At 42.3% G+C, this 26,464-nt stretch overlaps 1 protein-coding gene across 1 annotated transcript in view; it reads right to left on the bottom strand.

Annotated features, from left to right (window-relative positions):
* Positions 1–5,928: 5,928 nt before the first annotated feature.
* The window catches only part of TRIM55 (tripartite motif containing 55), a 234,433-nt gene continuing 213,897 nt past the window's right edge, over positions 5,929–26,464 (bottom strand). Inside the window, exons 9-10 of the mRNA XM_069732331.1 lie at positions 14,142–14,420; positions 5,929–6,051 (exon numbers count right to left, since the gene is read on the bottom strand). Of these exons, the coding sequence (XP_069588432.1) occupies positions 5,929–6,051; positions 14,142–14,420 (402 nt within the window). The remainder of the gene's footprint in view (positions 6,052–14,141; positions 14,421–26,464) is intronic.

Raw genomic sequence — 26,464 nt, 5'->3', positions numbered from 1 at the left:
AGTGTTATGGCCCCATAAGATGCTCCGCACAGTCACTTGCCCCTTATAGTGCTGTACAAGTGTTATGGCCCCATAAGATGCTCCATACAGCCACGTGCCCCTTATAGTGCTGCACAAGTATTATGGCCCCATAAGATGCTCCGCACAGTCACTTGCCCCTTATAGTGCTGTTCAAGTGTTATGGCCCTATAAGATGCTCCGTACAGCCACTTGCCCCTTATAGTGCTGTACAAGTGTTATGGCCCTATAAGATGCTCCGTTCAGCCACTTGCCCCTTATAGTGCTGCACAAGTATTATGGCCCCATAAGATGCTCCGCACAGTCACTTGCCCCTTATAGTGCTGTACAAGTGTTATGGCCCCATAAGATGCTCCGTACAGCCACTTGCCCCATATAGTGCTGCACAAACGTTATGGCCCCATAAGATGCTCCGCACAGCCACTTGCCCCTTATAGTGCTGCACAAGTGTTATGGCCCCATAAGATGATCCATACAGTCACTTGCCCCATATAGTGATGCACAAGTGTTATGGCCCCATAAGATGCTCCGCACAGCCACTTACCCCATATAGTGCTGCACAAACGTTATGACCCCATAAGATGCTCCGCACAGCCACTTGCCCCTTATAGTGCTGCACAAACGTTATGGCCCCATAAGATGCTCCGTACAGCCACTTGCCCCTTATAGTGTTGCACAAGAGTTATGGCCCCATAAGATGCTCCGTACAGCCACTTGCCCCATATAGTGCTGCACAAACGTTATGGCCCCATAAGATGCTCCGCACAGCCACTTGCCCCTTATAGTGCTGCACAAGAGTTATGGCCCCATAAGATGCTCCGTACAGCCACTTGCCCCATATAGTGCTGCACAAATGTAATGGCCCCATAAGATGCTCCGCACAGCCACTTGCCCCTTATAGTGCTGCACAAGAGTTATGGCCCCATAAGATGCTCCGTACAGCCACTTGCCCCATATAGTGCTGCACAAATGTTATGGCCCCATAAGATGCTCCGCACAGCCACTTGCCCCTTATAGTGCTGCACAAGTGTTATGGCCCCATAAGATGCTCCGCACAGCCACTTGCCCCTTATAGTGCTGCACATGTGTTATGGCCCCATAAGATGCTCCGCACAGCCACTTGCCCCTTATAGTGCTGCACATGTGTTATGGCCCCATAAGATGCTCCGCACAGCCACTTGCCCCTTATAGTGCTGCACAAGAGTTATGGCCCCATAAGATGCTCCGTACAGCCACTTGCCCCATATAGTGCTGCACAAATGTTATGGCCCCATAAGATGCTCCGCACAGCCACTTGCCCCTTATAGTGCTGTACAAGTGTTATGGCCCCATAAGATACTCCATACAGCCACTTGCCCCTTATAGTGCTGCACAAGTATTATGGCCCCATAAGATGCTCCGCACAGTCACTTGCCCCTTATAGTGCTGTACAAGTGTTATGGCCCCATAAGATGCTCCGTACAGCCACTTGCCCCTTATAGTGCTGTACAAGTGTTATGGCCCTATAAGATGCTCCGTACAGCCACTTGCCCCTTATAGTGCTGTACAAGTGTTATGGCCCTATAAGATGCTCCGTACAGCCACTTGCCCCTTATAGTGCTGTACAATTATGGCCCCATAAGATGCTCCGCACAGTCACTTGCCCCTTAGAGTGCTGTACAAGTGTTATGGCCCTATAAGATGCTCCGTACAGCCACTTGCCCCTTATAGTGCTGCACAAGTGTTATGGCCCCATAAGATGCTCTGCACAGCCACTTGCCCCTTATAGTGCTGCACAAGTATTATGGCCCCATAAGATGATCCATACAGTCACTTGCCCCATATAGTGCTGCACAAGTGTTATGGCCCCATAAGATGCTCCGCACAGTCACTTGCCCCTTATAGTGCTGTACAAGTATTATGGCCCCATAAGATACTCCATACAGTCACTTGCCCCATATAATGCTGCACAAGTGTTATGGCCCTATAAGATGCTCCGTACAGCCACTTGCCCCTTATAGTGCTGCACAAGTGTTATGGCCCCATAAGATGCTCCGCACAGCCACTTGCCCCTTATAGTGCTGCACAAGTATTATGGCCCTATAAGATGCTCCGTTCAGCCACTTGCCCCTTATAGTGCTGCACAAGTATTATGGCCCCATAAGATGCTCCGCACAGTCACTTGCCCCTTATAGTGCTGTACAAGTGTTATGGCCCCATAAGATACTCCATACAGTCACTTGCCCCTTATAGTGCTGTACAAGTGTTATGGCCCCATAAGATGCTCCGCACAGCCACTTGCCCCTTATAGTGCTGCACAAGTATTATGGCCCCATAAGATGCTCCGCACAGCCACTTGCCCCTTATAGTGCTGTACAAGTGTTATGGCCCCATAAGATGCTCCATACAGCCACTTGCCCCTTATAATGCTGCACAAGTGTTATGGCCCCATAAGATGCTCCGTACAGCCACTTGCCCCATATGCTTTTGCTGCGATAAAAAAAATCACATACTCACCTCTCTTCGCTCAGGACCCCGGCACTTTCAATATTTACCTGCTCCTCGTGCGGCTCCATCTTCGGCATTGACGTTCAGCAGAGGGCGCGCACTGACTACGTCACCGCGCGCTCTGACCTGAGCGTCACTGCCAGAGGACGCTGAAGACGGAGCCGCACTGGAACGAGGAGAGGTAAATATCGCGCACACATGCATATACCGTACATACACACACATACCGTACACACACATACCGTACATAGATATACTGTACATACACACAGATACACATACCGTCATACATATATGCATGTACCGTACATACACACAGATACACATACATATACTGTACATACACACAGATACACATACCGTCATACATACACGCATATACCGTACATACACATACATATACCGTACATGCATTCAGGTACACATACTCGTACCGTACATACATATACAGTTATATACACAAAGTATACACATACCGTACACACAGACATACACATATACTGTACATACATGCGCATAAACATACATACCGTATATACATACAAATATATCGCACATACAGATACACACATATTATACACACAGACATACACATATACTGTACATGCATACACAGATACATACAGAAGCATACACATAGATACGCACACTGTACATACACAGATGTACACACATACATATACAAGCATATACATACACACATACTAATCTTGTATAGGTGATCAGATGAGCCTTGGAGGAGGTCAGTTCAGCTGGAGAGGGCTGCAGAACTCACTGTGGGGGATGGGGCACAGAGCAGACTGATAACAGCCCCCTGGTGCTGCTGTGCTGTCCCGTGCAGTGAGCTCCTCCCCATCTCTTCACAGTGAGGACGGAGATGCTGCAGCCTGCTGGGGAGTGGGGACAGAACAGTGGAGGAAGAAAACACACTGTAAGTCCTGCTCTTCCTCCACTGCTGTATCTGTGTGCTGTGCGGCGGGGCCCCCGACTGTACTGTAAGGGAGGGAGTACTCACCAGTCACCAGCCATACAGGAGGACAGAGAGAGACAGCAGCCAGTGAGCGCTCACTTCAGTCTGGTGAGGAAAGCGTTCATTGGCCAGCGTCTCTCCCTGCATGACACGCCCCCTTTTGAACTCCTGCACTTCCCGCGCCGCTCTCTCCCCAGCTGAGGGTGTTGGCAGGATTACAGGAGCGAGTGACAGGGGCCCAATGCTACATGATACCGGGCCTGCCTGCAGGGGTCACCCTCCACCTCTCAGCCCCAGAGCAGTGGCATTGGCGGTATGTCCACTCCTGGCTGGGGGCCTCTAGGGGCCGGGTACTACAGAATCTGCCGCCCCCTCTCTTCTGCCGCCTGAGCCAAAAAGCTCAAATCGCCTAATGGTAGCAGCGTCACTGCCTGTTTGTCATTTTTAGTTTGTTCATTGTAATTCATATTTGTATTTTGTATGTATGCCCTTCTCATGTACAACCCCATGGAATCAATGGTGGTCTTAAAATAAATAATAATAATAACCTGTAGATAAATCGTTAATTTGCAGGTTAATAGTGTGAGAAAGGTGTCCAGCTGCATTACTGAAACTGCAGTACCCAAGAGAAAATGAACTTTATTCCTCCCAGTAGTCGGTAGTCAGGAGCTTTCAGATATACAGGTGTGACGGCGCAGCTACAGTCGCCGCTCCATGTTCAGTAAGTGGTTGACTGACAGCTGGCTCTGCAGTTCATCAGTGCACAGATAGCAGTCGGTCAAATTGCGGGCATACTTTGCTGCTTCTCACTGTGTACTGAGCGGTGTCTGAACCCATGCTGGCAAACTTCTATGACTGAAATCCAGCACCTCCCGGGAGCAATAAAGTACATTTTCTCCTGGATGCCACACTTTTAATACTATGCAGGACATCTTTCTCACATGATTAACCTGCTGATTAACCCCATATTTGCAGGTTAATAGCGTTATCCAATGTGACAGGTTTTTGAAGAATGTTCTGCATACTGAATGCACTTGGGAATGCAAATCATCAAGATCCGCTGCTGGCAGCTGCTTTGACAATTTCTGACCAATGCCGTCCCTTATGTTCTCAATGGAAGACAAGTCCAGAGGTGCTGAAGGCCATGAATGCAAATTTTGAAAAATGGCTCCTTGGACACTTTTTAAAAATGGCCGTACCACTGGTTCAACAAGCAAATATATGTAGCGCCAAGCTATTTGTCTATCAGGAATGAAATTTAGAATGGGCCAGTAGGACCAGTAGCATTCCTTCTTGGTTGCAATTTCACTGTTGAAGACTGTATATGTACTCAGTGTTACATAGTTATCCATTCACTTGGCTGTTCAAAATGTAACAGCCCTTTTTCTGTAGAGCCAACATGTTACCCCAGTGAAATCAACAACATTTGCAAAAGGGTTTGTCTTAATGGAACCAAGAGTTAGCTACTGACACTTTTTGATGTAATTTTGGCTTAATAGAAACGGCAAGAGCTGGGCCCGATGTAAAAAAGGTTTGAATGGGCCCCTTATTGAGGTTGCAAAAAGGGTCCAAAACGTAGGTCCACAAGAGGGAGAATATTTTTTTTAATCGATTGACCCTTGATGCTTTAAAAGATGCAAAATCCACAAAAGAAATTGAAATGTCGGAGATATCAATGTGCACAAACAGGTCAATTTCTGTGCAGGAAAAATAAGCAGTTCATGGAATTGATTTGATAAAATCACATCCACTCCACTGCTATTGTAATCTCCTGTGGATTTTACTTGTGTAAATCCGCACATAAAATCTTCAGAATTTCCATCTCTTTATATCAGAAGACAATGAGAGCAGGATAGGTGTCATCCAGTCGTCACCCTCTTCAGTCGTCGGTATAAGTACGCCTTGTGGACAGGAGAAAAGTGTTGCAACCTGCAGACTACAGGACGTCTTCTGTGACTGCTGCTGTGATGGTGAAGCTTTCCCAAATGCACTGGCGCAGGGATGAGATTTTCACTATCAAGCCACTTTTATATGAGTAGAAATAAGAAATAAGGGCATATGTTTCCGTCTCTGTAATAGACGCAGCTCTAGACCACAGGTCTTATGACCCGACCTGACAGTTTCACAGGAATCCAGTGGTCGGGATCAAGCAAACAGCCGTACTGTAAGTGCAATAATATAAAATTATCACTTTGGGTCACACAAATAATTGCGACTCTTGACTTTCTTTACTTTGCGATATAGAAGAATTCTTCCAGATGAATGATATTTCAGTTCTTAGATTCAATAAAACGCTACATACATACATGGCTGTGACCCATATTCTGTACAAGTTTAAATTCGACATGGCCTACTTTAATGCATTTTCACATTTTTTTGTGAGTTGTATTTTATATTAATAAGTTGAAAGCACATTTTTGCAAACTAGTTAGACAGCATGAAAAGATGATCTGTTAGTAAATGAAGAAAACAAAGAATTTCCTACCCATAAAAGTAAATATCATGTACTGAATTTGATTCCAGAGATGGTGCAGTATCATTAATATAGTCAGAATTGATAAGCTGAGAACTAATCCCTGTGAGAAAATAAGAAAACATGCTTTCACCATTGACATTAGGATAATACAGGCTTCAACTAGGATCCGTAGCTTTATCATTCAAGGACTGAGAATGATGCCATTGAAATTTAGAGTAAAACATTCTATTAACCCAATGAGTTGAATATTGGTCATCAATTTGTTAGGATTTATACAGAAGTCTTCCATTCATGTAATATACAGTCCTGCCATGGTATATGACTTGTGACATGAAACTGTCTTCCACAACCTCACCTTTATAGCAGAGTTTGGGTGTTCCCCACCCAGTTTTAAGCCTCCAACATAGCTGTCTCTGTTTATGAATATCATTTAACCTACATATGAAAATGCTGATTATTCTCTTCTGTTTGGTATTAATAGTTACTCTTACAGTTGACTATAATCCTACAAAATCCCAGACTTTGTAGAAATGTACCTAGAAGAATTGAAGTTGTTTCGAAGGTCAAGGACAGACACACCAAATAATGATTTTATTTTAGATTTCTCTTTTGTTAATTCAATTTGCTTTTTGTTATTTGCTTTAAAAATAAACTATCAACACTGCTATTTTTTAATGCATTCTTACTTTGCAGTATGTTTCCATACCTGCCCAAAACGTTTGCACATATTGTATATCCACAAATATTATCATGTGCATAAATATCGTGTGCTGTTTTTGAGCTCTGGATATGAGGCCACCTCTGCAATTTTCTAATCAAATCTACCAATTATAGGGAAATTACTGGCAAGTGTTATAACCAATCTTTTTACAGCCATGAAGAAAAATAATAGAAATCATTTTTATTACTGAAGGATATAGGCATGGAAAGTTGGTTTAAAATACCAATAGGATATTAGGGTTTTTTTGTTTCAAAGTTTTATCACAAATTGGCTTTATTGAAAGGCAAAAATATCTGTAAATGTCAGTATTATCGACCTTTAGTTTCAAATAGAAGTTCTTTAAAAGGTTACTCCCTAGGATAAGCCATCAGTAGGTTTGGTAGATAATGTTCTGTGAACAATAAAATCATGATAATTACAATCACAATAACCGGCACAAGTTCTTCTCACTATAAAACCATCACGGATACAACAAGGCGACAGATATGGACACTGCAGAAAGTATCCCATTTTTTATGGATTATTTCTGAATTTCTGGATGTTGCCAACTGTTACTTATATAAGAGTTTTTGTTCATGCACCTGTATGTTTTTACATATACAACTCCTGGCAAAAATTATGGAATTACCGGCCTTGGAGGATGTTCATTCAGTTGTTTAATTTTGTAGAAAAAAAGCAGATCACAGAGATGGCACAAAACTAAAGTCATTTCAAATGGCAACTTTCTGGCTTCAAGAAACACTAAAAGAAATCGAGAACAAAAAATGTGGTAGTCAGTAATGGTTACCTTTTTTAACCAAGCATAGGGAAAAATTATGGAATCACTCAATTCTGAAGAAAAAATTATGAAATCATGAAAACAAACAAAAAAAAAAACACTCCAACACATCACTAGTATTTTGTTGCACCACCTCTGGCTATTATAACAGCTTGCAGTCTCTGAGGCATGGACTTAATGAGTGTCAAGCAGTACTTTTCATCAATCCGGCTCCAACTTTCTCTGATTGCTGTTGCCAGATCAGCTTTGCAGGTTGGAGCCTTGTCATGGACCATTTTCTTCAACTTCCACCAAAGATTTTCAATTGGATTGAGATCCGGACTATTTGCAGGCCATGACATTGACCTTATGTCTCTTTTTTCAAGGAATGTTTTCACAGTTTTTGCTCTATGGCAGGATGCATTATCATCTTGGAAAATGATTTCATCATTCCCAAACATCCTTTCAATTGATGGGATAAGAAAAGTGTCCAAAATATCAACATAAACTTGTGCATTTATTGAAGATGTAATGACAGCCATCTCCCCAGCGCCTTTACCTGACATGCAGCCCCATATCATCAGTGACTATGGAAATTTGCATGTTCTCTTCAGGCAGTCATCTTTATAAATCTCATTGGAGCGGCACTAAACAAAAGTTCCAGCATCATCACCTTGCCCAATGCAGATTTGTGATTCATCGCTGAATATGACTTTCATCCAGTCATCTACAGTCCACGATTGCTTTTCCTTAGCCCATTGTAACCTTTTTTTTCTGTTTAGGTGTTAATGATGGCTTTCGTTTAGCTTTTCTGTATGTAAATCCCATTTCCTTTAGGCGGTTTCTTACAGTTCGGTCACAGACGTTGACTTCAGTTTCCACCGATTCGTTCCTCATTTGATTTGTTGTGCATTTCCTGTTTTGGAGACATATTGCTTTAAGTTTCCGGTCTTGATGCTTTGATCTCTTCCTTGGTCTACCAGTATGTTTGCCTTTAACAACCTTCCTGTCAGGCTGCTGCAGTGCAGTACAGCGCAACTTCCACCAGGGGGAGTGTTATGGACCTGGTGGTTAGGAGCACACGGAACGACCTGATGGTTAAACGAACACAGGACAAGCTCTGGGAAGTGGGAGTTCTGCTGACCGCAACCCCTAATCCTATCACACAACTAGAAATAGCCGTGGAGCGTACCTAACACGACCTAGACGCCTCTTCACAGCCTAAAAGCTAACTAGCCCTAAAGATAGAAAATAAAGCCTACCTGGCCTCAGAGAAATTCCCCAAAGGAAAAGGCAACCCCCCAAATATATTGATTGTGAGTTAAGATGAAAGTCACAAACACAGAAATGAAACAGGTTTCAGCAAAGGGAGGCCAGACTTACTAAACAGACTGAGGATAGGAAAGGTATCTTTGCGGTCAGCACAAAAAACTACAAAAGACCACGCAGAGTGCGCAAAAAGACCTCCGCACGGACTCATGGTGCGGAGGTGCCACTCTGCATCCCAGAGCTTCCAGCTAGCAAGGCAAAATCATGATAGCCAACTGGACAAGGAAACAATGAACAAATAATTAACTAGCAGGGACTTAGCTTCTGCTGGAGTAGACAGGTCACCAGAAAGATCCAAGAGCGAACTGAACCAGTACAAGAACATTGACAGCTGGCATGGAGTAACGATCTGAGTGGAGTTAAATAGAACAGCCAGCCAAAGAATAAACTACATCACCTGTGGAAGGAACCTCAGAAGCAGCAGCTCCACTTACAGCCACCAGAGGGAGTCCATGGACAGAACTCGCCGAAGTACCATTCATGACCACAGGAGGGAGTTCGAAAACAGAATTCACATCAGGGGAGCCTGGTAGGGAAACCAGGCTGCACACACAGAGCAACTGAACAGACGCCACCTAGTGGCGAGAGCGAGGTCAGGACAGCCAAGTCAGAGCATAAGACAGCACAACAGTACAAACGGATTTAGACAGAATGGATAGTCAGAACATAGCAAGGGATCAGTAAACCAGGACAGGCAAATACGGTACCATAGGGACAAACTGAAACAGAGTCAAAAGCCAAGCCAGAAGATCAGACCCAGGGAGTCAAGCAGAATGGCAGGCAAACAAAGAGACACTGGGAAAGGGCAGGCAGGGGGAGATAACAGACACAGGACAAGTCAGGGTTCACAGTAGGACAAACCAAGGGCCTCCAGAGTCAGGTTCACACGCCAAAGACAGAGCTATAGCTGACACTGCCAGCAAGATTCATGGGAGCTAAATAGCAAACCTGAACCCAGAATGAGACAGAGCAAATTTAACCCTTGACATGATCCGTCCAGAAAAAAGGGCAGACACTAATAAACCCTGGAACGAATCATGACACTTCCCATGTTGTTTGTATTTGGTCCAGATTTTAGACACAGCTGACTGTGAACAACCAACATCTTTTGCAACATTGCGTGATGTTTTACCCTCTTTTCAGAGTTTGATAATCCTCTCCTTTGTTTCAATTGACATCTCTCCTGTTGGAGCCATGATTCATGCCAGTCCACTTGGTGCAACAGCTCTGCAAGGTGTGATCACTCTTTTTTAGATGCAGACTAACGAGCAGATCTAATTTGATGCAGGTGTTATTTTTGGGAATGAAAATTTACAGGGTGATTCCATAATTGTTTCCTCAGAATTGAGTGATTCCATAATTTTTTTCCTTATGCTTGGTTAAAAAAGTAACCTTTACTGGCTACCACATTTTTTGTTTTTGATTTCTTTTAGTGTTTCTTAAAGCCAGAAAGTTGTCATTTGAAATGACTTTAGTTTTGTGCCATGTCTGTGATCTGCTTTTTTTCTACAAAATTAAACAACTGAATGAACATAATTTTTTGCCAGGGGTTGTATTAGATTTCACAGAAAACTCCTCTAAATAGGCATTTTATTTTAGCTTTTTTCCAATTAGAAATTGGGCAACTCCTTTAAGAATGCAGTTATTTTTATTTTTTTCACTTTTATTTTTCATCCACGCCTTACAAAGATCTATAACATTTTTATTTTTCTATTTACATAACTATATAAGGTCTTGTTTTTTGTAGGACAAGTACTATTTTTTTACTGGCATGAAATAAGATGCACAAAATGGGGAAGCTGAAGAGAAGAGGTGCATAGGCCAGGATGACTGGATGCGGGGAGTTGAGACACATGATCAGTGAGGTGAGTACTATTATTATCACTTTTTTTAACCATTTGCTCAGATCCCTAGGCTTCATCAAAATGACTGCTGCAGATGATTGCCATTTTGTTGAATTTGAACTAAGCAATTGCAAATATACTGGAGAATACAAGTTTTTGCAAAATTTGAGAAGAATTCATTACCACTCAAATATATTTGCTTTTCTCTAGCAGAGATGGTAGACCCCAAACAGTAAAGTTCGGCGTCTGTACCGAACACCTACTGTTCAGGAACAGACACCGAATACGGACTTCACCAGGAAGTCCGTGTTACTGTTTGGGTTCGGCCCCCCAAACACTGCTCTTGATTGGGTGTAAAGTCTTTACCACCGGTCAGGGAGCCATGGTTCCCACGTTGTCAATTGACAGCATGAGCCCATGGCTGTGATTGGAGATAAAAAGTTTACCGCCTGTCACTGGTGTCGGATAATAACAGTGAGAGCAGGCAGCAGCTGATGGGAGTATACATCAGCCAGAGCCTGCGCTCTAAATAAATAATTTTAAAAAATGGCGTAGGTTCCCCTGTATTTTTGATAGGCAGCCAAGCAAAACTAACAGCTGCAGGCTGCAACACTCAGCTGTCAGTGTTATCAAGTCTGGTTATCAAGAATAGTGGGGTCTCCACGCTGTTTTTTGAGTTATTTAAATAAATAATTTAAGAAAATAGCTTGGCATCCCCCCATTTTTGACAACCAGTCTTGCTAAAGCAGACAGGCAGTGAAATCACCTCTGAGTCTGCACTGCTACAGGGCAAGTGGGAAGAGCACGGCAAAGTGCCAGAGCTGGCGCATCTAATAGATGTGCCTTTTGTGGGCTGCTGCGGGCTAATATTTTTAGGCTGGGGGGAGTCAATATCCTTGGCTCCTTACTAGCCTGAGAATACCAGCCCCTAGCTGTCTGCTTTAGCCGTTTTTTTAATTATTTATTTAAAGGGAATCTGTCACCTAATTTTGGCCCTATAAACTGTGGGCACCGCCATCAGGGGCTTATCTACTGCATTCTGTAATGCTGTAGATAAGCCCCCGATGTAACCGGAAAGATAAGAAAAACAAGTTAGATTATACTCACCCAGGGGCGGTCCTGATGCGGTCTGGTCCGATGGGCGTTGCGGTCCTGGTCTGGCGCCTCCCATCTTCATACGATGTCGTCCTCTTCTTTGCTTCCTGTTGTGGCTCCTGCGCAGGCGTACTTTATCTGCCCTGTTGAGGGCAGAGCAAAATACTGCAGGCCTCTCTGACCTTTCCCGGCACCTGCACACTGCAGTACCCAGACCTACGACACCCATCGGACCCGGACCGCACCAGACCGCCCCTGAGTGAGTATAATCTAACTTGTTTTTCTTATCTTTCAAGTTACATCGGGGGCTTATCTGCAGCATTACAGAATGCTGGAAATAAGTCCCTGATGGTGGTGGCTGCAGTTTATAGGGGCAAAATTAGGTGACAGATTCCCTTTAAATAATTAAAAAAACAGTATGAGGATGCCTCTATTCTTAATAACCAATATTGCTAACATTGACAGCTGAGGGTTGCAGCCCCAGCTGTCAGTTTTTCCTGGCTGGTTATAAAAAATACAGAGGAACCCACGCATTTAAAAAAAAAATATTTACTTTGAGTGTAGGCAACGACTGATGTATACTCCCATTAGCCGCCACCTTCTCTCACTGTAATTAGCGTCAGTAGGCATCAGCTGATGGGAGCAGTAGTCCCATCAGCCGACGCAAGTGACCGGAGGTAAACTTACCTTCGGTCACAGCTGCGAGCTCAGGCTGTGAGCTTGATTTTACCGCCGATCAGAAGCTGTGTTTGCCGCGCTGTCATGCACATAAAAGCATGGAAAGCACTGGATTTTTGGGTCCCCCATTCAAGTGAATGGGATCTGGGTACTGTTCTAGTACCCAAACCTGAACTTTTATAACTGTTCGTCTGAGCCTGCCGAACCTGCCGGAACTGAACTTCCAGGGGTCCGCCTATCTTTAATCTCTAGTGATAAGTTATCAAGATTGTTTTTTCATGATAAACTTTGCTACATATGTATGATTAGATAATTGGTGATACTTTGACTTAATTTATTTCAATAAATGGCTTTTTAAAGGGGACCTGACAGTTAATACATGTTGTCCAATCAGTGGGCAGCATATATTAGCCATTGGCTGTAGATCACAGCAATGTATGTTCGACTCTGAAATACTGCAGCATTTTAGAGAAAAACATACTTTTAATAGGCGCTGGGGACAGAGCCGCACGGGTGACTATTTGTGCAGGCGGGTCCCCAATAGCTCCTTTCCGCCCACTGTCAGTGACTGACAAGCTTATGCCTACAGGAAGGAAAGAATACTATCTTGCTAATTTCATAAACTTAAAAATTACACTTTGGTTATTAAAGATGTCCAGAGCTAGAATTGTACAGAATAGGTAAAGAATATAGATTTCCGGTAAAGATAACACTAGCAATTCGCTCACCCACAAACTACAGGTAAATCAAATGAATCAGCTTTTCACTCAAAGGACACAGAACTGCTCAGGGAGGCGGAAATTTCTCACAATAGAAGACAGCACCATAGTGACGGTGAAAGTTTATTCAGCACCCATTAAAAAAACATAAAGCATCTAATGAGAAATTAACTTTTAATTACATAGTTGGAATGTCACATTTTTTGGGAGCTATTAGTAAGAGCTTAACTGATGCTGTATGGTTTTTAATGGAGTTTGAATTAACCAAGATTTTTTTTGCGGTGTAGACTGGTTCTTCTGTGTGAAAGTTGATATACCGGTACTTTTACCTGTTCCTTGCACAATTATGAAGCACAATTTAAGATTATAAAACAATATTAAATGTAAAAAATATTTTTACAACCTTTTTTAATAATCAATTTTAACCTTAAAATACATTTTTTTGTGAGCCTAAGGTATATTAATAAACTAAAACCAGAAACTAATACTAAACTAAGGGTTGGTGGTTTATAAACTTATTCCAGAGCAACAAAGAAGTATTATAATGTATTTTTAATCTTCACTTTTAGTAAGGCTTTCTCAGACGTCCAATTTTCTTGTACAAATGCTATCTGTGGTCTGACCTGTGATAGTCTGTGGGGCCTGCCATGAATTTTTGCTGACCAAGAAGTCCATGGAAAATCGCGAAGACAAGTTCAATTTTGATCCAAGTGTCGGATCAAAATTGGCAATGCAAGTATGTACAGGTCCTTGAAAAAATCAGACTGCACTTGGAAGACATCAAAGTGTGGTCCGATTTTCATGAACTGTCACATAGGAAAAGGTGGAGAAATGTTTTTTTCTGAACGTACGAGAAAAACAGACCAGACCAGACTCTGATCAAACTCTGATCAAAATTATCAGTCCTTTTTTCTAGTATGCGATAACCAGACATCCGAATGAGGCTTAATGTTTTCTTTAGCACAAGAAGAAGATGTTTTTGTGTTTTTTTTTTATTGGTGTAGCACAGTCACTGCACATATAGGCAACATGGACATAAAGACTGACCTGGGGATTATTTGCAGATGGACTGGTTTCCTTACCAGCCACTACCACACTCTCCTCAATGAGTCCTGCCGTTGGGTCTACTTTCTTTACAGTCATTTCCTTAGGCATGGAGGGATCTATTTGACCCACAGCGTCATTCAGCTGGAGCTTGTTTGGTTTAGATTGTTGCTGTGCTTGGCTCTTATACCAGCTAGGGTAAAACAAGGGGTTTGACGTTTCTGCAGTTGAGAGCACTTGAACGTTAGGAATTTGTTGATTACCACTTGGCTCAACACCACCCTTTATCAGAACAAATAGAACAGAAAGTCATGTTATCTTCTGCAATGCAACCTCAGTCTTTAGGACATTTAGATTCAGCTTATAAGGCAACATATCGCAGAGCAAGCAAGATCTCAAGGCGTAATAGTGTTAAGGTCCTAATGACGATGATATAGTTAATTTATTCTGCAACTGTATGTTCCAGGCAAAAGCTTACAGAGTCAGATATAGTAAAGAAATAAATGAAAGTCAGGATTAATAATATAAGATTTACGTAATCATACAATTGAAACACAAGGGATTTGTAGCCAGCAGGAAAAAAGCATGATCTTTAGATAATAAAAGTTTATACTTAAAGGGGTTTATCCTAAAAAAAAGACATTTATAAGATATGCTTTAAAAAGGTGAGAAATGTATTGCCTAGATCCCAATTGGTCAAGAGAATGGGGTCCTGAAATCTATTTTCCCTTTATGCGGTCAGAGTTGAATGGAGTGGCATGATTGCGCGCAAATACTCCACTCAGTATCTATGCAACTTACAATACTGCGCTCAGCGATCTCCATCTGTCTCATATGCATACAGATCCAGTAAAAGGTTTGGACACACCAGGTCATGCAATGGTCTTCTTTGTTCTTATTGGAATGTGCACATTGTAGATCCAGACTGAAGACAGCAAAAAAAAAACAAAGGAAAATACACGGAAACATGGAGTAAAAAAGTGCTAAACCTTAAATTCCTCAAGATAACGCCCTTTTACTTTGACCACAACTCCTTCTCTTTGCTCCAATAGCCCATTAACTGCTTGGATGTGTGTTTTGGAGCATTGTCCTGTTGCAACCCAACTAATGGTCCCACCAACTGCAAACCAGATGGCATGGCATATTGTTGCAGAATGCTGTGGTCAATATGCTTGGTTAGTGTGCCTTTAATTTGGAAAAAAATCACCAACTGTGTCACCAGTAAGGCAGCTATGCACTGTCACATGTAGAAACCATTCACACACTTTGTCTGCATCTCACAAAAACATGTCAGTTGCTAACAAAAATCTTACATTTTGACCCATTGGATCACAGTACAAATTTCCACTGATCTACAGTAATGTCTGATCTTTGTATTGCTTGGCCCAAACAAGGCTCTTCTTTCTTGTTTACTTCAGTAGAGTCTTCCTTGTGACAGTTCAACCATAAAGAACTGATTCTCACAGTCTCCTCTGGAAATATGACATTGAGAAGCGTTTGCTATTTGATGTCTGGGCACCATTTATGAGGGCTGTTATCTGAGGTGCTGTCAGTTTCTGAAGTTGGTCACTGATTACCTTATCCTCTGCAGCAGATGTATTTCTTGGTCTTCCTTTTCTGGTGCAGTCCTCAAGAGAGCCAGTTTCATCATAGCGATTAATGTTTTTTTTGACTCGAAGATACGATTAAGGTTCTAAAAATATTCCAGATTGACTGATCTTCACATTTTAATGGGGCACTCTACTGATTTTTTATTTTATTTCTCCATTTGTAAGCAGTAATGTGTGTATCTGTAGTTAATGCATTAAGTGTTATTCTTCACTACTTGCCGACGTCTGCCATTTTCAGTTGGGCTCTGTTCGGTTCCAGCACTATGTGACCACATCTGTAACATTTACTGATCACACAGCATCTTTTGTGACGAGCGATGGTTACTTTCTCAATGTAAGTCTATGAGACTCACAACATATCTCAGATTTACATTGAGAAAATTTGAAAGAGAGTATATTTCTGCAATTAATATACATACACACGATTGCTAATGAAAGAAGAAATTTTAAGAAAAAAATCACTGGGGTGGTCTTTTAAAACAGTGATGGACTCTAGCTTCTCTTTAATTGAGTGATTATTGCCATATTCTGGCTTAGAACAGTTGTGGAATAGGACTCAGCACTGTATAAAACTTTGTTACAACATCTCCTCTCCAAAACACATCTAATAGTTGCTAACACTATCTGAAGAGCTGTGATTCCACAAATGAACTCTTGGTGAGGCAGACCTGATCATTGGACGCCATACCAGGTGACAACCTGAAGCTACTTCAGAGAATGCCATGGGGGTGTAAAGCTGGGGAGTCAAAGGTTTAACTTTGGATTGTGTCACACATTTCTTTCCCCTTTGTTTCCATATGTGTGCTTTGTGATTTTGTTGCCTTCAGTCTTAATCTACAATATGCACATTCCAATAAGAAGAAGGAAAACCATTGCACAAATAGATGTGTGCAAGTTTTTCACTGTAAATGGAGTAGCATTAAGGTAGCATCACACTTAGCGACGCTGCAGCGATACCGACAACGATCCGGATCGCTGCAGCGTCGCTGTTTGGTCGCTAGAGAGCTGTCACACAGACCGCTCTCCAGCGACCAACGATGCCGGTAACCAGGGTAAACATCGGGTAACTAAGCGCAGGGCCGCGCTTAGTAACCCGATGTTTACCCTGGTTACCATCCTAAAAGTAAAAAAAACCAAACACTACATACTTACCTACAGCCGTCTGTCCTCCAGCGCTGTGCTCTGCACTCCTCCTGTACTGTCTGTGAGCACAGCGGCCGGAAAGCAGAGCGGTGACGTCACCGCTCTGCTTTCCGGCTGACCGACGCTCACAGCCAGTACAGGAGGAGAGCAGAGCACAGCGCTGGAGGACAGACGGCTGTAGGTAAGTATGTAGTGTTTGTTTTTTTACTTTTAGGATGGTAACCAGGGTAAACATCGGGTTACTAAGCGCGGCCCTGCGCTTAGTTACCCGATGTTTACCCTGGTTACCAGTGAAGACATCGCTGAATCGGTGTCACACACGCCGATTCAGCGATGTCTACGGGGAGTCCAGCGACCAAATAAAGTTCTGGACTTTCTTCCCCGACCAGCGACAGCACAGCAGGGGCCTGATCGCTGCTGCCTGTCACACTGGACGATATCGCTAGCGAGGACGCTGCAACGTCACGGATCGCTAGCGATATCGTCTAGTGTGACGGTACCTTTAGTCAAGAAGTTTCATTCAATCCTGACTCCATTTAGAAGGACCTCTAGTCTTCTGATCAATGAGGGTCCACAAATTTGTCCCTATCATTGACAAATGTCTTTTATGTAAAACTTCTTTAATGAAGTAATATTTGTTACTAATTGTTGTGTGATGATTGGATAAAACTAACAGTTTAGTTTTTGCTTAGGGGCATACTTTAGAATATATGGTATGGTTATGGTACAAAATGGGATATTACAGGATTACTAAACCTAAAGCACATAAAGTATAACATCAGCACGAGAAGAGCAGCCACTATCATTGACAGATGTGTGTGTGATTTTTAATCCCTTTGAAAACCACTGTAATCATTCTTACCTTTACGGATAGCAGAAAGACACTAATGGATTGCATAGGAAATACAGTTTGCAAGAGCCAAAGGAGAAATCTACTTTTGGGCTAGGTAATGATAGTCATCAGACAGATTGTAATACCTTCACTGACCTAGATTCTCCAGATGATACAATCAATGTCCTAAATAATCTAATGACAAAGTGATTTTTCCTAGATTACTCTTAAACTATAAGCAATATGACAATTGTTGGTAATAGCTGATCTGTATATGCAAGAAAGATTGAAATTCAGAAAAGGAGTATTCCCATCTCCAAGATCCTATCCCAATATGTAGTAGGTGTAATAATAATAATATTAGCAAATACCTCCTATTAGAAATATAGGATAGTTTTTCTGATTCGCTATGTCTCTGTCCTCATGTGCAGGCATTGCAGGACCTTAGGTATCCATGGTTACGATGACTCACAACTAACTGCCACTATATCAATGGTCGTAACTATAGATACCTAAGGTCGTGCAATGCCTGCACATGAGGACAGAGACATAGCGAATCAGAAAACGATAATTTATTTCTAATTGGACGTATTTACTAATATTATTTTTACACCTACTACATATTGGGATACGATCTTGGATATGGGAACACCCCTTTAAGTATTACTAAAACAATGTCTGCCATATAAGAACCTGTCACTAGAAAAGGCGGTGAAAAAATTGCCATCTGTTTAACACTCTATAAAAGCTGAACTAGCATCACAGGGTCCATGTTATCCCGTCTGTATGTGGCCCTTCATCACAGACAAAAAATTAGACAATACATTAGCAATGTATAGTCACCATTCCTGGTGCCTCCTGTTGTAATGTATTCAGGTCTGTCTCCCCTTTTTCACTGCAGCCATCACATGGGTGGGGGGCACTATAACTATAAGAAGTCTGAATATCACCTTCCCAACCCCTTCACTACTGTGGAATGTACCACCACCAAGGACATTGGCGCTATGTCCATCCCATCTGCAGTAGGTGGACATGGAAGGTATGTTTAACTTTTTCCACATTACTCCCATGCAACTGCAATGGTCATGTTGTTTTTAAGACGGATATGTCAATGTCAGCTCTTCTGACGTGTCTGTGTAGGTAAATGTTTGAAATTGTCATTACATACCAGTTCTGAAACATCTTTGTCAGTGTTCCCTCTGTTTTTTTATTTTCTACTACTAAGTTATAAAATAAAAAAATGTACAAAACAATAAGTATGCTTTCAGCTCTGAAGCTCTTTTTCACTATGATTTTGAATGGTAATTCACAATTTCCACTAACGTATTAAAGGGGTTTCCTGGTCTAAAATGAAAAGTCTGCAGTCACTCTGTATGACTGCAGACTTCTGAGATCACCCAGCGCACGTACTGTGCTCTGCGGGGATTTCTCAGCTTCTGAGCTGGGGATGGCGGTGATTTCCGCGTTATGCATACTCCCGGGCAGAGCCTGTCTAGTAGTCAAGGCCTTGCTCCATACTCTTGTATAGAGCAAGAACGCGGCCTTCTAGTGACGTGGCCATCTAGTGGGAGTGGCCATCTAGTGGGCATGGCCTAGCTCAACACAAGTGTATGGAAGCAAGACTTCGCCCACTGGCCCGGAATATGCATAACTCATAAATTACCAACGTTCCTGGCTCAGGAACCAGCAAATCCACACAGGGCACTGTGCGTGCACTAGGAGACAGAGTGACTGCAGACTTATTGATTTGGACAGTTAACTTCTTTAAAGGTGGTCCTCCTTATATTCTGTAGGAACACACGCTCCCTTGCCTTCCTACTTTCTGCTTGCTGGGACTGAGTATATTTTAGTTATTGTAGACCCCAACAACCATCTGAAGCTTTCTCACTACAGAGTGTTGACCTAAGCAGCAATGGACACAGTGTTACTCCTAATTAGAGATGAGCGAACATCGTCGGCTCCTTCTTTATTCGGCAACTATAGCGCTTACTGAAGAAGCTGCATCGGGAACCCAGATACCTGGAGCGCTCCCGATAATCAGGTGTCCGGTGTCGCCACTGTGTGACAGGCACAACACACAGGCTCTCCCTGGATGGGTCATGACTGTCACACAGCCGCGACACATGCAGCTGCGGTGCCGAACACCTGATTATCGGGTGCGCTCCAGGAATCCAGGTTCCCGATGCAGCTTCTTTGGTAAGCTCTATAGCAGCCGAATAAGGAGGGAGCCGACGGTGTTCGCTCATCTCTACTCGCAATATTCAAGAATAAAGTGACAGAGTAATCTGATAAATTATTTTTTTTTCCAGAAACCATGTTTGTATGTGTTATAATAAAATATTAACATTCACAAGCTGCTGAAAGTGGCCCAAGACAGTGTGATGTGGGATTTTCACACATGATAATGATTCCTAAGTAATGTCACGTCAGCAATTTTCACTTCCATATTAATGATGTTCACACCATAAAGACTGAACAGATGCTAGTTATGTCTGGATAAAAGACAAGGCGAAAATAAATGAGATAACAAAACAACAAATTGCCACAATTTACTGTAACAATAAAGAACAGGATAAAGGTTTTTCAATAAAACTGTAACAAGTAGCATATGAAATCAATGATATAATCTTTAAACATATGGTTTATTGAAAGGGGTGACTGGAAGAACACCATGGCCTAAGGAGGAAACTGATGAATGGCAATACCTAATAGATATGCGTACAATATGTGCCTGACACATCTGAACTGTTAACTGATCTACTAACTAGACACCTTTTCATAAATCATATATTATGAGATTTCATGTTCTATAAATAATTTCCTTTTCTACAGTGATCCGACACCCTTACTTGCCCTCATTTTAAAACATGTTTTTATCCTTGTTATTGAACCCTTATTGGTACAAATACCAGCGTAATTACATTTTAGAAGCAAATATCTTAAAAACAAATCGGCTTCTGCTGATTGAGCTCCAGACAGATCAATGCAGGATCCCTTAGAGCTCATTCACACATCCGATTTCTGCGCACAAGTGCCCTCCATCGTTTTCACGGTTAGCACTCGTACCTATCATAGTCTTTTGGACTGTGCACAGGTCCTATTATTCCCTCCAACAGAGTGATCCATGGAAAATAGCAGAGACACGTCCGATTTTGATCCGAAGGTGAGATCAAAATCAAAAGTTTAAGTTCATAGGTTCATGAAAATATCAGACCTTACTTGGTTGACATTTGAGTGCAGTCTGATCCTCACAGACTGTCAAAATGAAGAAGGTGGAGAATTTTTTTTTAAAATTTTTGCACATGCAAGAAAAACGGATGGCACTCCGACCACACTCTGATCAAAGTTTGGTCAGTTTTTCGCTTATGTGGAAAAATCAGACACGTGCATGAGCTCTTAGGAATTCACTGCTATAAAAGAGGTCCTGTTACGCAACCAGAGTTACTTTAGTTCTGCACCCTGATCTTAGCATCAAGTAGTATGACACATATGTTTTTAAGATGGAGAATTGGGCAAATCTAATATTTAGCCCAACTGAGCAATCACAAGTCAAAGGTACTTCACACCTATTAATTGGTGCCGTACGGAAAGGATTCTCCAGTCATATACAGTATGTAGAAAATATCCACAGTACACAAAAGAATTTCATGCAAAATGAAGAAACTTGGTGGCTCAGTGGTTAGCACTGTTGCTTTGCAGCATTGGAGTACTGGGTGAAAAAGTAACCAAGCACAACCTCTGCAAGGAGTTTGCATGTTCTCCTTATGTCTGTGTGGGCCTCCTCTGTGTTAGCAAGCGTAATAAATAAATTAATGTATTGATCATAAAATAATACAAATGGATGTCATATGACATACAGTGGGGCAAAAAAGTATTTAGTCAGTCAGCAACAGTGCAAGTTCCACCACTTAAAAAGATGAGAGGCGTCTGTAATTTACATCATAGGTAGACCTCAACTCTGGGAGACAAACTGAGAAAAAAAAATCCAAAAAATCACATTGTCTGTTTTTTTAACATTTTATTTGCATATTATGGTGGAAAATAAGTATTTGGTCAGAAACAAAATTTCATCTCAATACTTTGTAATATATCCTTTGTTGGCAATGACAGAGGTCAAACGTTTTCTGTAAGTCTTCACAAGGTTGCCACACACTGTTGTTGGTATGTTGGCCCATTCCTCCATGCAGATCTCCTCTAGAGCAATGATGTTTTTGGCTTTTCGCTTGGCAACACGGACTTTCAAAGGTTTTCTATAGGGTTGAGATCTGGAGACTGGCTAGGCCACTCCAGGACCTTGAAATGCTTCTTACGAAGCCACTCCTTCGTTGCCCTGGTGGTGTGCTTTGGATCATTGTCATGTTGAAAGACCCAGCCATGTTTCATCTTCAATGCCCTTGCTGATGGAAGGAGGTTTGCACTCAAAATCTCACGATACATGGCCCCATTCATTCTTTCATGTACCCGGATCAGTCGTCCTGGCCCCTTTGCAGAGAAACAGCCCCAAAGCATGATGTTTCCACCACCATGCTTTACAGTAGGTATGGTGTTTGATGGATGCAACTCAGTATTCTTTTTCCTCAAAACACGACAAGTTGTGTTTCTACCAAACAGTTCCAGTTTGGTTTCATCAGACCATAGGACTTTCTCCCAAAACTCCTCTGGATCATCCAAATGCTCTCTAGCAAACTTCAGACGGGCCCGGACATGTACTGGCTTAAGCAGTGGGACACGTCTGGCACTGCAGGATCTGAGTCCATGGTGGCGTAGTGTGTTACTTATGGTAGGCCTTGTTACATTGGTCCCAGCTCTCTGCAGTTCATTCACTAGGTCCCCCCGCGTAGTTCTGGGATTTTTGCTCACCATTCTTGTGATCATTCTGACCCCACGGGGTGGGATTTTGCGTGGAGCCCCAGATCGAGGGAGATTATCAGTGGTCTTGTATGTCTTCCATTTTCTAATTATTGCTCCCACTGTTGATTTCTTCACTCCAAGCTGGTTGGCTATTGCAGATTCAGTCTTCCCAGCCTGGTGCAGGGCTACAATTTTGTTTCTGGTGTCCTTTGACAGCTCTTTGGTCTTCACCATAGTGGAGTTTGGAGTCAGACTGTTTGAGGGTGTGCACAGGTGTCTTTTTATACTGATAACAAGTTTAAACAGGTGCCATTACTACAGGTAATGAGTGGAGGAAAGAGGAGACTCTTAAAGAAGAAGTTACAGGTCTGTGAGAGCCAGAAATCTTGATTGTTTGTTTCTGACCAAATACTTATTTTCCACCATAATATGCAAATAAAATGATAAAAAAACAGACAATGTGATTTTCTGGATTTTTTTTTCTCAGTTTGTCTCCCATAGTTGAGGTCTACCTATGATGTAAATTACAGACGCCTCTCATCTTTTTAAGTGGTGGAACTTGCACTATTGCTGACTGACTAAATACTTTTTTGCCCCACTGTAAGTTCCATCCAGCAAGAGGCAATGCATATACCGATGCAAGAACAGTAAGTTATATTTCAGTCTTACCCAAACTTTTCTTAAAATCGTATGTGGTGGACGAAGAAGAGTGGGATTAGCAGCCTTTGCATTCCACTGACAGCAGATATGACTAAAAGAGTAACTGTCCCTTTATGAAATGTTTTATATATTACTAGCTGAAGAGCCCGGCGTTGCCTGGGCATAGTAAATATCTGTGGTTAGTTATAGCACCTCACTTCTCTTATTTTCCCATCACGCCTCTCATTTTCCCCCTCACATCTCTCATTTTCTCCCTTACACCTCTCATTCTTCCCCTCACTCCTCTTATTTTCCCCCTCACTCCTCTCATTCCCCCCTAACACTTGTCATTTTGACCTCACATCTGTCATTTTCCGATCACTCCACTATTTTCCTTCACTTTTCTCATTTTGCACTCACACCTTTTCATTTTCACCTCACACCCCTCATTTTCACCTCACACCTCTCATTTTCCCTGTGTGTCATCTCCTCCTGTATATAGTATATACCTGTGTGTCATCTCCCCTGTATATAGTATATACCTGTGTGTCATCTCCCCTGTATAAAGTATATATCTGTGTGTCATCTCCCTTGTATATAGTATACACCAGTGTGTCATCTCCTCTTGTATATAGTATATACCTGTATGTCATCTCCTCCTGTATATAGTATATACCTGTGTGTCATCTCCTCCTGTATATAGTATATACCTGTGTGTCATCTCTCCAGTATGTAGTATATATCTGTGTGTCATCTCCCCTGTATATAGTATATATCTGTATGTCATCTCCTCCTGTATTAGACCGCGTTCACACGCTATTTGGTCAGTATTTTTACCTCAGTATTTGTAAGCTAAATTGGCAGCCTGATAAATCCCCAGCTAACAGGAAGCCCTCCCCCCTGGCAGTATATATTAGCTCACACATAAACATAATAGACAGGTCATGTGACTGACAGCTGCCGTATTTCCTATATGGTACATTTGTTGCTTTTGTAGTTTGTCTGCTTATTAATCAGATTTTTATTTTTGAAGGATAATACCAGACTTGTGTGTGGCAATTTTTTTGCGTGTGGAAGTTTTGCGTGTGGCGAGTTTTCCATGAGGTGAGTTTTGCACGTGTGGCGAGTTTTGCGTGAGCCTAGTTTTGCATGTGGCGAGTTTTGCGTGTGGCGAGTTTTGAGCGGCGACTTTTGTGTTTCGACTTTTATGTGGCGAGGTTGGTGTATGTGTTGTGAAAGGTGTGCTGAGGGTGGTATATGTGTTCAAGCACGTGGTAGTGTGTGGCGCATTTTGTGTGTGTGTTCATATACCCGTGTGTGGTGAGTATCCCATTTCGGGGCCCCACCTTAGCAACTGTACGGTATATACTCTTTGGCGCCATCGCTCTCACTCTTTAAGTCCCCCTTGTTCACATTTGCCTCCAACACTTTTCCTTTCACTTTTTCCCCATTATGTAGATAGGGGCAAAATTGTTTGGTGAATTGGAATGCACGGGGTTAAAATTTCGCCTCACAACATAGCCAATGCCGCAACATTTTGTGGCTGTAGCTGTGATGGTGCAGATGCCAATCCCGGACATACACACATACACACACACATTCAGCTTTATATATTAGATAGGCTCTGAATTGTTATGATGATCGGCCGGAATCCAAATCCTGAGACCCCTACCGATAGAATCAAAATGATATTTGCAGCTCCTGCATGAACTGTGTGCACAGATTGGTGAGAGAATTTATGGTCCCATAGACTTATTATTGAGCTCGTCCACTGCTCTGTAAGCAGTGTTTTGACTGATCGGTGGGGGTCTCAAAATTTGACACCCAATGATCAACAAAACTATTGAAAGTATGAAAGTGTGTGTATATATACAGTATATATATATATATATATATATATATATATATATATATATATATCTACTATATAAAGCTGAATGTGTGTATGTGTGTGTGTGTGTGTGTGTATGTGTGTGTGTGTGTGTATGTCCGGGATTGGCATCTGCACCGTCGCAGCTACAGCCACACGTCTGGACCCCGAGAGCGTCATAGGCTATATTGTGAGGCGAAATTTTAACCCCGCGCTTTCCAATTCACCAAACAATTTTGCCCCTATCTACATAATGGGGAAAAAAGTGAAAGGAAAAGTGTTGGAGGCGTCGCAGCTACAGAAACAAAATTTTGCACAGTCACACGTCTGGACCCTGAGAGCGTCATAGGCTATGTTGTGAGGTGAAAGTTTAACTCCGCGCTTTCCAATTCACCAAACTATTTTTCCCCTATCTACATAATGGGGAAAAGTGAAAAGAAAAGTGTTGGAGGCAAATTGACAGCTGCCAGATGTGAACAAGGGGGACTTAAAGAGTGAGAGCGATGGCGCCAAAGAGTATATACCGTACAGTTGCTAAGGTGGGACCCCGACATGGGATACTCACCACACACGGGGATATGAACACACACACAAAATGCGCCACACACTACCATGTGCTTGAACACATATACCACCCTCAGCACACATTTCACCACACATACACCAACCTCGCCACATAAAAGTCGAAACACAAAAGTCGCCGCTCAAAACTCGCCATGCGCAAAACTCGCCACATGCAAAAAATAGGCTCACGCAAAACTCGCCACAAGTGCAAAACTCACCTCATGGAAAACTCGCCACACGCAAAACTTGCACATGCGCAAAAATTGCCACATGCACAAAATTTGCAACACATGCAAAAGTTGCCTCACACAAAACTTGCACATACTCAAAAGGCACCAGACATAAAACTCACCTCGTGCAAAACTCGCCATGCGCAAAACTTGCTGCACACAACTTGCTACACTAACCTGTCACATGCAACTCGACACACAAAAAGTTGCTACACGCATGTTGCCACACAAAACTCATCTCACAAAAGTCGCTACATGCATGTCGCCACACACAACTCAACACACACAACTTGACAAACGTAACTCGCCCTAAAACACACACAAGTCTGGTATTAGCCTTCAAAAATAAAAATCTGATTAATAAGCAGACAAACTACAAGAGCAACAAATGTACCATATTGGAAATACGGCAGCTGTCAGTCACATGACCTGTCTATTATGTGTATGTGTGAGCTAATATATACTGCCAGGGGGAGGGCTTCCTGTTGGCTGGGGATTTATCAGGCTGCCAATTTATCTTAAAAAATACTGAGGTAAAAATACTGAGCAAATAACGTGTTAGCGAGGTCTAATTCAGGAGATCACAC

Source organism: Ranitomeya imitator, chromosome 6 (assembly GCF_032444005.1).
Source record: "Ranitomeya imitator isolate aRanImi1 chromosome 6, aRanImi1.pri, whole genome shotgun sequence".
NCBI lineage: Eukaryota > Metazoa > Chordata > Amphibia > Anura > Dendrobatidae > Ranitomeya > Ranitomeya imitator.
Note: the sequence above shows the minus strand (reverse complement) of the source record. Positions and strands in the feature narration are given on the sequence as shown.